This window comes from Micropterus salmoides, unplaced genomic scaffold, assembly GCF_014851395.1.
Source record: "Micropterus salmoides isolate LMB-PRFRI ecotype aquatic unplaced genomic scaffold, ASM1485139v1 Ms_hic_scaffold_17, whole genome shotgun sequence".
Lineage (NCBI taxonomy): Eukaryota > Metazoa > Chordata > Actinopteri > Centrarchiformes > Centrarchidae > Micropterus > Micropterus salmoides.
In genome coordinates this window covers 24,651,379-24,670,491 of record NW_024040817.1, presented here as the reverse complement: position 1 = coordinate 24,670,491, position 19,113 = coordinate 24,651,379, and the positions used below count along the sequence as shown (strand labels likewise).

The 19,113-nt window shown below is 39.4% G+C and overlaps 1 protein-coding gene across 3 annotated transcripts in view; it reads left to right on the top strand.

Annotated features, from left to right (window-relative positions):
- Positions 1-19,113, top strand: part of fhod3a (formin homology 2 domain containing 3a) — a 64,482-nt gene that overhangs the window by 24,849 nt on the left and 20,520 nt on the right. For all 3 annotated transcript variants that reach the window (XM_038725250.1, XM_038725252.1, XM_038725251.1), the window contains exons 4-8: positions 6,552-6,619; positions 7,530-7,635; positions 17,999-18,093; positions 18,724-18,835; positions 18,991-19,085. In XM_038725250.1, the coding sequence (XP_038581178.1) occupies positions 6,552-6,619; positions 7,530-7,635; positions 17,999-18,093; positions 18,724-18,835; positions 18,991-19,085 (476 nt within the window). The remainder of the gene's footprint in view (positions 1-6,551; positions 6,620-7,529; positions 7,636-17,998; positions 18,094-18,723; positions 18,836-18,990; positions 19,086-19,113) is intronic.

Below are 19,113 nucleotides of genomic sequence, written 5' to 3'. Positions count from 1 at the left end.
GAACGACTTCGCAGACAGCCTCAACACTGGGGGAATCCCTGTTTCACTGCAGAGGACACTCCCATGCACACATGCACATGTGTGCTAATGCATGTACAGGTTTTTCCGTTGTAGTTTTCTGCTACAAATGCATATTTTAGTTAGCAGTTAATTTATTCCTTACACTCTAAAGTCAATAAAGTAATTTTTAACTGGCATTTTAACCCATTTTTGAGCCTTAGAGTTAAATCTCTCTGGCCATGTTCTAATTATAGAGCTAGCCTGGTATACTGGGATCTTACACTTGCAGTTATAGGTTTTGTGTGTTTATTTCTCACAAGTGGTTTGTTGTATTCATATTAGATTAACACAGAAAATTCTGCTGGAGGATCCCCCCCCCCGCTTTAAGAAAATGTAAACTTTAAGATGGAATATGGGACTAAATGACTCGTTATAGCTGACATTTTGCAGTGCATGTGAGGTCATGGTGAAACATTTGGACAAGAACAGTGAGTCTTCCAAAACAAAACAGTAAAACTCCAAGAGAACCTATAAATGAAATGTCTCTGCCTCTCTGTCTTTCCTTCATCTGTCTGTCTGCACTCAGCAAACACAGGCATTGGCTTACACACACACACACACACACACACACTCTCTGCTCAAGCCACAATGACACATCCCAAGTGTTTCAGCTTTTCTTGTGACAATAATAAAACCTAGGGCCAGGAAAAAAAGGAGAATGACCATCAAAAGACACGTGGAGTGGCAAATCCTCCCTTCAAAAACCATCCTTTCATTTATATTTTCCTCTCCTTCCTCTTCACTTATTATTCCCACAGCTACTGCTCCTTCGCTTAGACCAGTGGAGGGCCTCCAATTAAGATGTGTTATCTTCCTTGTTTGTGTTTTGCTGTTATTTCAGTCTCCCTCTAGAGAGATGCAGGCACTGAAGCAGTGTTGTTAGGCCAAAGTTTTTGGCCCAGATGTTGAAGGTCAGAGGGATTTGTTTGAATTATTTCCAGCTTGAGTGCACCATCACTCCAGGCACTCAGTGTTAAGACAGCTGGAGCCCTTTGTGCCAATGGGAAAATGGCCCGTTGATTATTTTGCATGTCAAACTCTGTTTACTCTGGAGCTAAAGGGTAATTACGTTGACTTTGTTAGCAACTATCAGCTGATTACAGGGTATTGCCATGACGACATTAATGCTGGCAAGACTGCGAGAGTGTTGGTTCAAATGTTCAAATGTACTTCTGGAAGTTTTAAAAAATCACAAGTGAAGAAGTGTTCTAAAAGGAAATAAATGAAGTCATTTGATTCAAAGAAATCTGTGAAAGAAGAGGATTTTCTTTGGAAACAAATACAGTTTCCTCCGCTAACTGACTAGTCTCAAAATGTTATTTTAGAATGAACTGCCATATTAAACCACTTGTGAAGATAGTAAATTCATACATAAAAACAGTGTGGTTTCTTTGTTTTTTGACATTTGACACTACTATATCCAACATCCTAAACATGTTACATATGGAGCAATGTAATTATATGACCCTACCTCTGAAGTCTGTTATGGCCTTCAGCCCTAGCACAAATACTGTGTCCTTACAGCTTATGGCATACTGTACATTATCTGTATCCAGCTAGGGTAATGAATCAGTCATGTTCATTCCAACATACGTAACAGGTCCTCAGCGGTTCCTATGCAGCTGTGATACTTTAGTTTTGAGTACAAGGGCTGTCCCCGACTAAGGATTTACATAGTCGAATCAGAATTGTCAAGTCTTGCCTAAAGTCGACCCATCGTGCGGGGGGACGCTTTAATCTTGAGAAGCTGCAGAGCTGCAGTTTCTATTCATTCAACTTACACTGTAAATTTCCAGCTAAACTGATGCTTATTGATGACCCTTTTCTCTCTCTCTCTCTCTCTCTCTCTCTCTCTCGCCTGCTATTCACCAGTCTTGTGCAGAGTGTAGCGTACTCCACCTATTGAAGCATCGAATCTTTGACTATTCGGGGTCAGCCCTATTTGAGTCCATAGCTCAGTAAAGAGAAATACAGCAATGTAACTATGAAATAATAATAAATAAAAATAAAACATCTGGCCCATATTTTGTGACTGGCTTGATGTGTTAGGAAGGGAGATACCACACTCCACACAATTCAGTATAAAATAACTGCAAGGAAGACAGACTTCTTAGTTTTAATGAGTCATTGCCCATTTTTATAGCATTATAGAATTTAAAAAATGTATTTTCTGAACATTTAATTCAGTATAAGTTCATATTCATTGCTGGTTGTTCTCCTTGCAAACTCTATAGGCCTAATTATAACAGAGTGTTCCCACTTTTTCACACCTGACTGCATCACTACTGTTACACCACAATGAATTACGGCAAGTTTAAGGCTTATCACTGCTGCTGAGGTGCTCCTGACGGACAGCAGACATTTTTAGTAAAGGTCACCCTGACAGCCCAGCTCACGGCCTGATGAAGAACATGAACATGGCACGTGACCGACTACACGAACTGTTGACTCTCAAGGGCCAGGCGGAGTGTTCCTTACACCATTAAGTGGCCACTTGATTTCCAGGGAAACCTAGAGAAATGAGGAAATCAGGCCAAACTGGCTGTTTGAAAAGAGGAGGTCATCGCACCTGCCACCTGTATGTGTTCTCCTCCGTTTAAGAAAGATAAAATTAAACCACATGAAGACAGTTTTAGTGCCTCTCAGACATAGAGTGTGAATTGATCTGGCTGGTCTATGTTCCACAGCTAGTAGCTGTGCCAAGATGATCTCTGCCAAATAGAAACAATGAGAAATACTGATGATGGTAACCTGACACAGTAAATGTGAAGTCAGTTGGGTTTGACACTGTGGTGGATTGTCTCCTACAACCTGACCCAGATCTACTGTATGGGTAGAGAGGGGGCAGAGAGGGGCTCTCTGTGATTGAGGTTTATTACAAAAATGAAGTGTCATTATGATTGTCTGTTTTATATGTAAGTTTGATGACTGGCCAGGTAATGATTGGAAGCACATGTCTTCATATTAGCTGATGCTTTTATCCAAAGCGACTTACAATTGCTATATAGGTCAGAGGTCACACACCTCTGGAGCACCTAGAGGTTAGTGTCTTGATGTCTCACAGTGGATTCGAACCTGGGTCTCTCACACCACACATGCCGTGTCATATCCGCTGCTCTATCACCACCCCGTGCACTGTGTAGATTGGCTACTGAAAAAGGTGGGTGGGTAATTGAGCAGGTGGATTACACTGTACTGATTCAAGATCAATTTTTGTAAGAACAAGTTGAGATTAAAACGGTGAATTCAGTTTGTAACGGACCCATGGTCAGCTGGCTTGTATCTGCGAGTGTAACGTTAGTGTTTGTGGAAATGGAAGCGTTGGCAAACGGAAGCCCAGCGCTGCCAAGAGAAATAAGAAATAGGATAAGGAAGAGAAAGAGAAAGAAGCAGCTGCAATTAAAAAAAAATGCCGCTAATAAGTAGGTTTTTCAAAAAAAGCTAGAAATGAATAGCAGGATATCGAGCTTACTTAGCCGGTGTTAGCTTGGAAGCACCGTCTACTCTACCAGCTAACGTTATGCTCAGTCTCAGTAACGTTAAGTTAACTGTAACGTTAGCTAACTTTAGGAAAGAAACGGAAAAGACATCAGCAAACAGAACGAGGTAACTCCATCTCGAGCCCATCGACAGTGGCAGGTACCATCATCTGCACTATAGGGATGGATTACAGAGAGCGTCTCAAAGGGATTTCAGCCTTTAACAATCTGGCGGCTAAGTTAACTATCCAGCATCACGGAGGGGGAAGCCGTCAGAAAGTAACTCTATTATTATATTGTTATTATTAACGTTATAGAGTCTCCGTCCACCAAAAAATATATTGCTTTAACGTGAAGTTACTTGTTGCTAGCTGGACACGATCTGCTAACGTTACTTTGCGAAGAAAAAGACAAGAACATTAGAACTTCTAAAGGTGAGAGCTAAGTTACTATGTGAATTAAGTAACTTAACTTAACTGTTAGGCTAACGTTAGTATATAATCTGATTGTGGGACCAGATAAGGATGTTTTTGCTGAGTTTATATGTTGTTTGCATAACATGTGCATTGCATCATTATGGTGTGATGGTGCTGTAAACCTGTGTGGGAGTTAGTTTGTCAGTGCAGCAACGTTATATTTTGGCTTTTGGAGTGTGAGAAGTTGTCCAACTCACTTAGTGACTGTTCTTTTGCAAACTGCGCTCAGCAGTGTTGTGTTATGAGGTTGTATCAGTCATGTTTCCGAATTAACGTTACTAGTGTGCTTTCTGCTTGGGGGATTTTCAGTGAACACTATTTTGCCATAGTATTGAGCCATGGACTGTCTTGGGATGATTGAATTCATTGTATCGTTGTATTGTGTTTTGTGAGTGAGATGGCAGTACTTGGTTTATTGAACTGGACAGGTATACTTGCTGCCTGCTCAGCTGGACTAGTCATCAACTTTTCACCAATATGTGTGTGATTTGACATGCCAGCTTGGCTGGAAGTTCAAATGGCCTAATTAAGGTGGGCCTTAGCATCATTTGTGTTTCTATGCTTGTTGGTGCAGTCTGTCTGGTGGGGGGAAGGTTCTATAAGGTTCCTGTGTTTTGCTGGATGTCAGTAGCTTTGTTATCGAAAGTGTCGGTGTTAGGGATTGGAGGAGGGCCCTTTGGAGCTTCAGTGCCCAGCGGCCCCTGGGGGTACTGATCCAGCCTTGCCTACAACTGTCAGGACCTTACTGTAAAACTTTTTAATCAGCTGGACTAGCTCAGACAAGGTTCAAAATCGATGTTTTACTCAAGTAAGGGGAATCATACGTCTTCAGCACTCATTTGTCTCCTCTGCCTTAAATACCCAGAAGCAATTGGCTGTCTTTCCTCACATCAGACACTGGCCTGTAATCAGCAGTCACCCCTTTCCCTTTCCTGTCACTTCTTGTCCTTTCATATTCTGTTTTGTCTTGTCTTTTCCTTTCCTTCCTTTCTCTTCTCCTACTCAACCTCCTTCATGCTTAGGTATAAGTTGTCTTTTCTGTCTGTCTTTGCTTTTTGGTGAGTTTGGAGTCACTTTTCCCCACATATTTACACACATCAGTGCCAGTAGCCTCTTGGCTTTAATGATTTGCATGATTTGGTTTTCTCCGTAGACTATCGCAGATGTATTTCATGAAGGCCCCTGCTGATCTCACAGAAAGGGTCCTGCAGATGGAGAGACAGACAGTCCTGTAATTTTTCCTCTGTGTGCTGAATGATAATGATTTTGACCCTGGCCTTGGGTTAGCCTCGTTTAGCTTAGCGACAGTCATCACTGAGCTCCCGACAGAAGGCCCTTATATGCTTTTAACCCCCCCCAGCTCAGGATTTACAGGCAGATTCCCAAACCCCCTACTGACACACAACTGAATGTACAGTACAACTGTTCATACGCACAAATGGACAGTATGGACACTCAACTAAACTAGACTTTGAGCTTGATGCAGAGCACTTAGAAATTAAACAATATGTCTGTTGCCTGATTTTTATAGTGGTTATGTACATGCAAATAGAAATACTTAGATACAAAATGGTGGACAAAATAAGAGGAGTGATGGAAAGTATAATAAATTTTAGTGCAACAACACCGCAGTAAGTACTGTCTCAGAAATGATCAAGAGTTGAATCGGCAACTCATGTGGTCCCACCAAAAATGTTAATTGTGTTGAAATTTTTAACCACTGTACATACTTAAAATATAACCATAACTATATGAATATAGTAGAAATATGATGATTGTAATAGTACTGATTACAAGATATATATAATGATAAAGTACTATAAACGCAACATTGAGCACCACAAAAACATAATAAACCCCACATTTTACAGAAGGACTATTAGATAAGAAATACCATGTACAGTTCACATGGTTACAATAAACAGTTAAAGGTCCTGTAATGATTGTGTTATGTAGTTATGTGTTTATGATCTCTTTGTGTTAAAGGATAATAATAATAAGGCTAAATATCAGTGTGGTGGTATAAGAGCTCGTAGCCGTTTGTTCTGAGTACTTTCCGTGTCGTGACCTGAATACCTCACCGTTGAAGCCCGGCCAGCAGCTCATTAACATTCCAATACAGCTCTAATCACCACTGCAACGTGTGTGTGTGTGTGTGTGTGTGTGTGTGTATGACAGAGCATGCACGTGTGGCTCAGCAAGTGAGGACGCGGTGAAAGTGTGTGATGAAGTGCCTGCCCCAGGTGATCACAGCCACAGTTCCCTTCTGCATATCAAAACTATTTGTGCAACTTTTGCACAGCTGAAATTCATTTTACTCACAAGTTTTATTGATCAAGTCATAGAACACAACATGAACACTGGTGAGAGGTGAAAGCAGCACAGGGGGAATGAACAATGCAAACAGAATGTGTCAAAAATGCTTGCTTCAAGTCAGGTGGAAACTTTTGAGCACTTGGGTCACTCTAATAAATCTCGTTGCTGTTTATTGAATTCTAACAAATAACCACTCCTTTGTCTCTCTCTCTCTCTCCAGAACGACTGTACAACTCCAATGGACGTGACTTGAGACGGGCACTGTTCTCTCTAAAGCAAATTTTTCAGGTAACACACACATATGTCACATGCAATTACTGTCAGTTTGTTGTTGCAGAATACAGATGGTTATTGTGGCCACTGTGCGCTTCCATGATGACAGGGATCTCCATCAACGTGGCATTTCTCTCCCTGTGTGTGTGTGTGTGTGTGTGTGTGTGTGTGTGTGTATCTGTGTTTACATTTGTGTTTGTGTGAATCTTTATTTTAAGATGAGAGGAGTCAACCACCTAAAATACCAAAGGCTTTTTCTGGAGAACACACACACGCACAGGCAGAATACTCATATATAGTAACGCATAGTTCAGTAAACAAAACAGTGAGAACTTTGACTGCATCATTTAAGTGCTATTGTAAGTATCATGATTACAATATGCACACACTTTAATGGGCCAAAATAAATGTGAGCATGTGACCCGAGCGTGGAAGTCACACGTCAGTACCTGATGGCAAATGCAGTGGCGTTTTAGCAACAGCTGAATGAAAACATCTCCTCGTCATTCAACTGCTGCTTCTTTTTCATATGAAAACCTCGAACGAACACAGGAAGACGTCAGTACTTGGTGCACTAGAAGGCAGCATTACTTTGCATTTGGTCAGATAACTATCTTAAAGTGCTTTCATCATCTTCTTATTTTTGTTTTTGATATTTGAGATAAAGGATGATGTGTTGAAAGCAACAAATTTCGAAACACATGGTTGTTGACCTGGAGAGTGTGTATGGGTGGAGCATCAGCTGTCCTGAACAGGAGGGGGGGTTATAAGTTTATGATGCGCTGTCAACTTTTCTAATTCTGCACATTACTGACACCATGTGGTAACAAAAGAGAAGGTTGAGAGAGGGATTTTGTGTGGTTAGTCAGTGTAGACTGTATTGTAATTTATTGTGCGCTTTCTTTCTCTCTCTGTTTTACTTCAGGATGACAAAGATCTGGTCCACGAGTTTGTGATGGCTGAAGGTCTGACGTGTCTCATCAAGGTGGGAGCAGAAGCTGACCAGAATTACCAGAACTACATATTAAGAGGTATAGTCTCTCTCACTCTCTGATGACCATAAACAGATGCAGTATTTCAAGTATGAATACTGACATTGATGTACAGTATGGTTAGAACATTGTTATGGGGGGAAAAAAAACAAAAAAAACAAAACAGCAGATTTTAAATTAAAACCAATGAATACACATTTTTTTATAGTAATTCTAATAGAAATACAAAAACTCAACATATGAATAAACAGAAAAAGGAATCTGAGGCCTGATGTACATCCAGGTCAGTCAGTTTTCCTCACATCGTGGCAGTCAAGTTTTGTACAAGGCAGCGAAGATAAAGGACCAAAATGCAGACCACCAGGTAGGCAGGAAGAGTTAAATGATTTTAAGGGTAATATGTACAACATGACTTGGGAAAAGGGGGCTGATACATATACTGACAGGGTGAGTGGAGAATGAGACACTGGCGAGCAGGTGGATGTGGGAGTCAGGTGACTGGGACAGGTTAGAAAGTCACAACTATCTTGAATTTGTCCCAGTACAATCTTTAGTCTTTCATTATCTGAGCAGTTATAAAGATTTGGGTGTTTATTTGTGCTCTGCACTTCAGTGGGCTTTTTAGAATGAATTTAGGATGTTTGAACAACAACACATGCAAACAGCAATGATAATGCATTAAAAGTTAACAGTTACATTGATATATAATATGACAAAAGCATTAAAAATAGTAAATCATGATGTGATCATAACAATATGAGATACAGTATAGCAACACTAATGAACATGTATACAAATTATCGCACACACACATAGACACATACACACACACACTTTAATATTTCCAAAAGCAGTAAATGCACTTAGTTCCCCAGAGAGGTCCAGAGCTTTTCACACTCAAACACACACACTGCCATTCCTTTGCAGTCTTTTTCATACTTTCCACATCAAACATGTGTCAGGGATAATCATTTCATGGGTAGCATAGTTATGGAGTGTTTTGGTTGCTATTAATTGCCTAATGACTCGCTATTTACGGCCATGTGATAAATGTTACAGGGGCAGCTCTGAGCAGCTGGTGCAGCTGACAGAAGATCGTCCCAAACAAAACTTCTCTTGCAGACGTCCAACCTGTGAAAACACTGTAGCGAGGGCCATTTACAGCTCTTTATTTATATATAATAATAATAATAATCAGGTGTAACAACCAAGCTGGCATGTGTGACTGTAGGCTATGCGGACATAATCGTTCAAATATGCATTCGTTGGTTGAAATGGGTGTGTGCGTACATGCAGCAGCTGGTGTTCAACAAATCTGACAGAAACACAGTGCTGATGTTTTGATACAATAAGTGATCAGAAAGTGGTTATTGTAAAATATTTAGATTCAGCAAATATGAAACATCGTGTAAGCGTGGACAAAGCAAATGTTTTTGAAAGCCCCTACGGCGACAGACAATGAGACACTTACATGAACTACAGCCATTAATCAGAATGCCGTAAGGTCGAATAGAGCTCTCCACGATCTGTTTCTCCTCCTTGGCAGATGCTCCTCTCTCAACAGGAATGAGCCAGTAGTCTGATCGCCGTCTGTTTTCAGGATTATATGAAAGATTATATGGAAGATATGACTATGTCTAAATACATAATTAAAGAAGATAAAGTTGACCTCTGTCTCTGCTTCACGCTGTGTGTGAGCTAAGTTCACTCTTTCCAGCTTTGATATAAATCAAGACATGAAACCTACAGCAGACAAAGCTTTTACAAGCAACTCAGAGTGCATCCAAGATGTTTTCTTAGTGTTAAGAGTCAATAACAGGAAACTTGGCTGTAAATCAATCAGTCAGTTTCAACATCTCAGAAATAAAACACTGGAGGGAAAAGAATTTACAGCTCTTTATTTTTATTCAGTCAGTAATCAACAATTAACAATCATGTATTTCAGGTGTGACAAACAAACTGAAGTGAATAAAGTTCAGTGAAAAATAAGTGACTACAGAGTTGAAAGCTTCAGAGCACTGATACCTTCACACAAAAAAATCATTAGACATTGATTTAGTTTCTTAACCACAAGATTCCATAGATATTTGCTAATCACAGCTGGGAATGCTTATAGACCCTGAAAACTTGGTTTCAAATAAGTATTTTTCCATAACAATAAACTCCTAAGAAACAATTAAGCAAATGTAAGGAAACAAAGAACCCTTATTTATTATTTGTAAAGAGATTAACAGTCAAGAACTCAATTAATCTTCGTCATCAGAACTGTGTTGCTGATTGACAGGTAACGTTTTTCCCCATCAGCCCTGCCTAGAGAGAAGAGCAAAAATAAAACTCAAATACAGAAATCTCTTGTGTAAAATAACAAAAAATTTGACAAGAATTCCTTCAATAAGATTACAGAGTCGACTATGTGATGAATCAGATTCTTTACTTCGTGCAGCACGTAGAGGAGACCACTAGATGGTGTCTTTTTTCTCATCGTTCAAACTTGCTCCTTCCCACAATTGCTCTAGTTTGTGATACAAAATTGTTTGTAAATGTAGGACAGATATCACTGTGAAGACAGTATGCTAACAGACACAGGAAACACGCCTAGAATAAAGCTCTTGAAAGGCCCCTGACTATTAGACACTTGCTCTGGCTCTACTTAAACAGTGCTTGGACTGCAGTAAATAATGAGTGAAGAATACCACCAACTGAACCAGCATCATCATCATTGGTATCATCGTCATTTATTTCCTTAATCAGAATGCCGTAAGGTCGAATAGAGCTCTCCACGATCTGTTTCTCCTTCTCGGCAGATGCTGTTTCATCAACAGGAATGAGCCAGTAGTCTGATCGTTGGCAAATCTTTCTCATTTCAGGATTGATTCGATTTTGCAGGATCACTTTGTAACTTTTCCCTGTTGTCTTAGATGTGAAGGTCTTAGCGTACTCTTCTCTCTCAGCGACATGTATGTCTGGGGTTGAGTAGATTCCTCTTCCATATAATTTTCTGGATCCTGCTTTGTAGTGACCCGTGATGATGCCTTTGGCTCCATCCACGCTTGTTCCGTGGTAGGAAACAGGCCATTCTCCGGGTACAGAGCGACTTCTCCACCCGTCTGGGCCCAACCAGGTGTCTCCATCTGGATATTTACCTTTGACCTTTAAGGCCATGCGGTACCAACCTTTTGGACGCTCATAAAGTTCATCTCCTCTCTTACACTCGGCCGAGTCAGAGAGATTAGTGAAGTCGTAGTCATACTTTGGATCAAAAAATTCTTCCCCGTCGATGAAAAGTACCTGCATATGAGTCCTTTGTTTCCCGATGATGGTGTTGAGATGAAAGTCATCAACAGACAAAATATCTGCTGTACTCCCACATCTTGTCTTGTCATAGGGTTTAATGGTTTGTCCGAGAAGTGAAGATAAAACTTCAGCTTTCAAATTCAAGTCCAGATACATGGTTGAAGAGGATGAGAGCAAAGATGTTGTTTCGTTCTCTTGTTTGCGATGTGTGTGAGCTGAGCTTTCTCTCTTCACAGGAACTTATATCTAACATAAAGTAAGCTTAGATAAGATAATTCCCTTTCACTTTTTTTTTGACTCCTGGCTTGAATCTAAAGTGGTACTTTGACAGAGAACAACACATGACAACCACAACCTCTTTTACAGTCTCCCCCCTGTTTGAATGACTTTCACAAATGTTGCTTTACTAACATTAAAGTGGAAAATGTAAATGAAATTGGATTTAAGAGTGGATTTCTTAGTATTATATGAGTGCTGTATCACAAAGGTTGCCATACCATCAATAACAGGAACATTTCCTGTAAATCTAGGAGTGAGTTAAGATGCAAAGGTTGCTTTTATTATACTGAGTTTAAAGTTTATTCAGCGACAGGTAAACCATATCAACTACTGTACATATACAACTAATAACGTGCCTCTTTCTGTGATAGAACATAAAGTGGAAAACAAAACCACTTGGTATTGTCATAGGGTTTAATGATTTGTTCATGAAGTTTAGACATATGGTTACATGGTTAAGGAGCATGAGAGCAAAGATGTTGTTTCCTTCTTTTGTCTCACGAATGAAAAACTCCTTCACATAAGCCTGTTGTTTCCTGATGACGGTGTTGAAAAAGAATCAACGGACAAAACGTCTACTGTTTTCCTACGTCTGTGATCATAAAGTTGTAGACTTTCTCCAAAAAGTGAAGATATGACTTAAATTTTCAAATTTGAATCTAAATAAGTTGAGAGTGCATACAAGATGTTTTCTTAGTGTTAAGAGTCAATAACAGGAAACGTGGCTGTAAATCAAGGGGGAAGTAAAGTGAAACTGCAAATGCTGCTTCTATAAATACTGAGATCAACTCTTATTCAGAGAGGAGAAACCATATTTTATCTAATGTACATATAAAAATAATTAAATGACTCTTTCTGTGGTAGAAAACATGGTGGAAAACAATACCACTGAGGTTTGCTCTTTTGTCTAAAAATTAAGGGCCAAGAATTTACTTTCTCAAATGCTGTTTCAAATCATAATTTTGTACACAGACTCAGAGAGGTTTCCATTTTCTTCACTTCAAAGCCTATCAAACCGTTTGTATTATAAGGACTTTATTTTTTGTTTCTACCAGTTGCACAAGACAGCTGTGTGGTCTGTGACAGTTAAACAGTCAGTTTCAACATCTCAGAAATAAAACACTGGAGGGAAAAGAATTTACAGATCTTTATTTTTATTCAGTCAGTAATCAACAATTAACAATCATGTATTTCAGGTGTGACAAACAAACTGAAGTGAATAAAGTTCAGTGAAAAATAAGTGACTACAGAGTTGAAAGCTTCAGAGCACTGATACCTTCACACAAAAAAATCATTAGACATTGATTTCGTTTCTTAACCACAAGATTCCATAGATATTTGCTAATCACAGCTGGGAATGCTTATAGACCCTGAAAACTTGGTTTCAAATAAGTATTTTTCCATAACAATAAACTCCTAAGAAACAATTAAGCAAATGTAAGGAAACAAAGCACCCTTATTTACTATTTGTAAAGAGATTAACAGTCAAGAACTCAATTAATCTTCGTCATCAGAACTGTGTTGCTGATTGACAGGTAACGTTTTTCCCCATCAGCCCTGCCTAGAGAGAAGAGCAAAAATAAAACTCAAATACAGAAATCTCTTGTGTAAAATAACAAAAATTTGACAAGAATTCCTTCAATAAGATTACAGAGTCGACTATGTGATGAATCAGATTCTTTACTTCGTGCAGCACGTAGAGGAGACCACTAGATGGTGTCTTTTTTGTCATCGTTCGAACTTGCTCCTTCCCACAATTGCTCTAGTTTGTGATACAAAATTGTTTGTAAATGTAGGACAGATATCACTGTGAAGACAGTATGCTAACAGACACAGGAAACACGCCTAGAATAAAGCTCTTGAAAGGCCCCTGACTATTTGACACTTGCTCTGGCTCTACTTAAACAGTGCTTGGACTGCAGTAAATAATGAGTGAAGAATACCACCAACTGAACCAGCATCATCATCATTGGTGTCATCGTCATTTATTTCCTTAATCAGAATGCCGTAAGGTCGAATAGAGCTCTCCACGATCTGTTTCTCCTTCTCGGCAGATGCTGTTTCATCAACAGGAATGAGCCAGTAGTCTGATCGTTGGCAAATCTTTCTCATTTCAGGATTGATTCGATTTTGCAGGATCACTTTGTAACTTTTCCCTGTTGTCTTAGATGTGAAGGTCTTGGCGTACTCTTCTCTCTCAGCGACATGTATGTCTGGGGTTGAGTAGATTCCTCTTCCATATAATTTTCCGGATCCTGCTTTGTAGTGACCCGTGATGATGCCTTTGGCTCCATCCACGCTTGTTCCGTGGTAGGAAACAGGCCATTCTCCGGGTACAGAGTGACTTCTCCACCCGTCTGGGCCCAACCAGGTGTCTCCATCTGGATATTTACCTTTGACCTTTAAGGCCATGCGGTACCAACCGTTTGGACGCTTATAAAGCTCATCTCCTCTCTTACACTTGGCCGAGTCAGAGAGATTAGTGAAGTCGTAGTCGTACTTTGGATCAAAAAATTCTTCCCCGTCAATGAAAAGTACCTGCATATGAGTCCTTTGTTTCCCGATGATGGTGTTGAGATGAAAGTCATCAACAGACAAAATATCTGCTGTACTCCCACATCTTGTCTTGTCATGGGGTTTAATGGTTTGTCCGAGAAGTGAAGATAAAACTTCAGCTTTCAAATTCAAGTCCAGATACATGGCTGAAGAGGATGAGAGCAAAGATGTTGTTTCGTTCTCTTGTTTGCGATGTGTGTGAGCTGAGCTTTCTCTCTTCACAAGAACTTATATCTAACATAAAGTAAGCTTAGATAAGATAATTCCCTTTCACTTTTTTTTTTACTCCTGGCTTGAATCTAAAGTGGTACTTTGACAGAGAACAACACATGACAACCACGACCTCTTTTACAGTCTCCCCCCTGTTTGAATGACTTTCACAAATGTTGCTTTACTAACATTAAAGTGGAAAATGTAAATGAAATTGGATTTAAGAGTGGAGAGTAAGAGTGCCATACCATCAACAACAGGAACATTTCCTGTAAATCTAGGAGTGAGTTAAGATGCAAAGGTTGCTTTTATTATACTGAGTTTAAAGTTTATTCAGCGACAGGTAAACCATATCAACTACTGTACATATACAACTAATAACGTGCCTCTTTCTGTGATAGAACATAAAGTGGAAAACAAAACCACTTGGTCTTGTCATAGGGTTTAATGATTTGTTCTTGAAGTTTAGACATATGGTTGAGGAGCATGAGAGCAAAGATGTTGTTGCCTTCTCTTGCTCGTGTCGTGTGTGCTTGCTTGCCTGCTACTGAAGTCTTTTCTTGTGGTGAAAGTATAAGACTAGTCACCTCAATCCCTGATTTGGATGTTACACAATCTGTGCTGTTGCTTTCATGTACAACAATATCAATTAAGAAAGGAATATAAAGGTAATGAAGACAGGATTTTTGGATTAAAGAGCAGCAGACCATGATCCACCCGGCCCAAACAACAGGACCAGGCGCCACGGCGGGTGCAGTGATCACTCAGAGGAGAGGAAAGAGAGCCAGGAGAGGAGCCATGCTGGCCCAGCTTGGGCTTACTTCTGCTCCTAAAGAGTCGGTCTGGACGAAATGGGACTCATATTGACCAGACAATGGAATACAGAGACTGTTATGCCCATATCGTTACAGAGACCTGCCCCATCAACATCCCGGATCAAGCATTCGGCAGGTGGTCCATGTTCCGAGCTGTCAGCGCAAGACTCCGGCAAGATGAGAGGATGTGGACCCTGTGTTTTACATCGATGATGCTTGGTGCACAAACGCAGTCAAGATGGACTCTGTTTCTCAAATTTCAGACTGTTTATTGTCAAGATGAAACTTTCCTATTATCATCTGGTTGCTGCTGTTTTTGCATTCATCCCAAAATACACTGGAATGTTTGGAGTCTATAGCTGTATGTATATATGTACATAAATAACTATATTGTTGTATTGAATTTGTTCCCATATTTTAATATGGTTAATAAGTATTAATATGGTATAGCGCTTATTATAGGCTATTTTGTGTGTGTAGCATGAAGGAACCACAAATTTCGTTACATTATGCGGCCTTGTGCTATATAATGACTAATCAGCCTTGTACCTTGTAGAAACCTTCATGTTCTTCCCAGTAGTCAAGGCTGTCGAGCCAAACGCGCCAAGGGAGTGGCGCCTCAATTTTGTTATTTTCATCTAGATGACCTGTGACCTGCACTCTCCGACACCCTTGTTGATGTGCAGCTGTCATTGACAAATACCTTAAGAGTCACACATTTATTTATAGATCAGTACAGATTGATTTACTGACTTTCACATTAACTTGAATTTTTTTAAATACTATATTAAATAATAATACTTATGATGAATACAAATTGTAGCACAGACATTAAACGCTGAAATTAAGCAACAGAGCGTTAGATACGTTCTTTCACTCTGATTAAACACTGTTACAAGCACATGTCGTTAAAATAATGAACAATGTCATCATTAGTGATGTGCGATACCACTTAATTCCTATCCGATCCAATACCAAGTAATACCTCTCCATCTGGATATTTACCTTTGACCTTTAAGGCCATGCGGTACCAACCTTTTGGACGCTTATAAAGCTCATCTCCTCTCTTACACTCGGCCGAGTCAGAGAGATTAGTGAAGTCGTAGTCGTACTTTGGATCAAAAAATTCTTCTTCGGCGATGAAAAGTACCTGCATATGAGTCCTTTGTTTCCCGATGATGGTGTTGAGATGAAAGTCATCAACAGACAAAATATCTGCTGTACTCCCACATCTTGTCTTGTCATGGGGTTTAATGATATGTCCAAGAAGTGAAGACAAAACTTCAGCTTTCAAATTCAAGTCCAGATACATGGTTGAAGAGGATGAGAGCAAAGATGTTGTTTCGTTCTCTTGTTTGCGATGTGTGTGAGCTGAGCTTTCTCTCTTCACAGGAACTTATATCTAACATAAAGTAAGCTTAGATAAGATAATTCCCTTTCACTTTTTTTTGACTCCTGGCTTGAATCTAAAGTGGTACTTTGACAGAGAACAACACATGACAACCACGACCTCTTTTACTCTCCCCTCCACTTGTCACAGGAACTAATATTCAACTTGAGATTTGTCTTTCACTTTCATTTTTAAAGTTTGGATGTAATACGAACCGCCTTCTGCTTTGACGTACAGCAGCACGGACAGACAGGCACACAAAAGCAAAGTTTGATGCTTTTATTTACAATAATGTTTGCATTTAAATATAGGTTTAACCTAGACCACTATGCTTAAGAGGCCTCAATAACATTTAATCATGACAAAAATGTAGAAGTTCAGTAATGGGTTCCAAACAAAAGGTGTATAAGATATGAGTACAAAATGAAAGGTAATGGAGGGGTAAAGAAAATACCAGGAGAATTAATTGATTATTGAGGCCAATGCTCAGTGGCAGTATAATACTGGCCTCACCACACAAGCTGTCTCACATTTAGATTTCTATACTGGGGGGGATTGTTTCATGAGGCTAATTTGAACTAAATGGAAACTGGGGCTGATTTTCACATCTAGGTGGATTACGGAAGTCTTACGTGGAGTTGAAACCTTTTTAATGTTAATGAAAAGTTCCTTCACATCAGCCTTTTGATTTCCACAGTGTTGGGATGGAATTCATCAACTCTTGTCATACATCATCTCTTAGGGCTTCTGAAGATAAAGATTCAATTTGAGTCCAAGTTTGATGTAAGTGAGGAGGCTATGAGCAAGGTTGCACTCTGCCTCTCTTGCTCATGTTGCCTGTGAGTTGTCTTTACTTGTCACAGAAACAGCATATGGTGGAATGAGAAAAGATTTGATATTCACTTTCACTTTGACTCGTGGCTTGAGTGTAATGCGATCTGCTCTGTGCTTTGACGTACAGCAGCAGATGACAAGCAACAGGGGCCATCATTCATCAAGGAGTACATGTAAATAAAGTAATGTGCTCCTCTGTAATGGTTGCTACCTGATAATGAAAAACCTGACTATGGATATTTAGATCCTTTAGTTACGTAAAAGTAGCAATACCCACAAGCAAAAAAACAAAATCCATTACAGGTTAAAGGCTTCCTTTTATTGTTTTTTTTAAAGAACTGTTATAAGCATAAAGCACTCAAGTATTTAAAGTATATATAATATATGATTAACTTTTTATTACTTGTTCATTTAACACGTAAATAGGGTGCGGTGAAACTACTTTATATACCGTCTATAACAATACAACATATTTGATAAACTGATCATATTTTGTATGTAAATTCTTCTTTGCAAAGTAACTGGTGACTTTACGGTCAGATACATTAGTAAAAAATACGTTTTCCTCTAAAATGTGCAGAAGTAGAATTATAGTATACCATAAAATGGAAATACTCAAGTAAAGTGCCAGGACTAAAAAACTGTACTCATGAATAAATACACTTTATTCAATTCAATAGACGGGATTACTTTCCTTTACTCAGTAATGATCAGTAATGATTACTGATCATTCAAAACAGCTTAGAGTTTAAATAAAACATAAATACTGGGTTATTAAGAACAGTTACAGTGTCGCAGTTACTAAGTTAATACTTTTTAGGAAAGGAAAAACACATGTCAACTTCTTTAGAGAAGTAGTGGAAGAAACAGCACCACTAAGGCTTGAAAACGAGTGTTTCCAAATAATTTCCACTTTATTTTTTGTTTCTGTCTTTCATAAGGATCCAAAGCATAAGCAATGATCCCTTAATCCCCTCTGGCTGTATCTCTAACTTTTAGTTTTTTTCTCTCCCCCCTGTCTCAGCTCTGGGGCAGATCATGCTGTATGTAGACGGGATGAACGGTGTCATCGGGCACGCTGAGACAATCCAGTGGCTGTACACTCTTGTTGGCTCAAAGGTATAGCTGAGGTTACATACGAAAACAATACACACAAACTGCAACCAGCTCTGAGCTAGCCATTCATTGTTATGTTTTAGCTTTTTATACCCTGAAACACACACACACAAACACATCTGCTACTGATTGTAAACTGTGTCCTGGCCTGAGGGCGGTGTCTTTTATAGGTTTTGTGGTATTTTCTTTTTTAAAGCTACACATCTGCTTTGCCCCAACAGTATCAGCCTTGATTCCAGTTCATAATTGCATTGTGTCTATTATTTATTTTGTTTTTATTTTAAATATCAATCTATCTCCCCGCGACCCTGTACACAGGATAAGCGGTTGACGATGGATGGATGGATGGATCAATCTATCTCCCATTAACATTGTCAGGGACTTACTGTATATCTACACAGTGCCCTCTAGACAAAAAAAGCACACAGAACATGGACTGTAATGTACATGGTTTGAGTACGGGAACCCGTAGTTAGGAAACAGAGAAAACTATTATTCACAGATATACACATACGCACAAATCGATAATAACAAAGTTTATATAAAGTCTACAATATAAAATATAATAAATGCATTGTTTGTATTGTTTCTTGTCTCTGTGTGAGTTTATAACTTTGCACCTCCATCCTCTAGTTTCGTCTGGTGGTGAAAACAGCTTTGAAGCTGTTGCTGGTGTTTGTGGAGTACTCAGAGTCCAACACCCCTCTGCTGATAGAAGCCATCACCTCCGTGGACACCAGGAGAGGTATAAACACGCCACCAGCTGATGAGGAACGTGTTCTCATTCATCACTCTGTTAGACTGTGCTATTTACTTGCCCCGTTTGATACAAAAGGACGGTGGTTGGGTAGAGATTGAAAAAGTAATTAATGTTTTTATTTGCAATGTGCTGATTTCCAGGCTGCAAGCCGTGGTCCAACACTATGGAGATCTTGCATGAGAAGGATGGAGTGGACACAGAGCTGCTGGTCTATGCCATGACCCTCATCAATAAGGTGTCCATGTCTGTAGTGTCTATATACT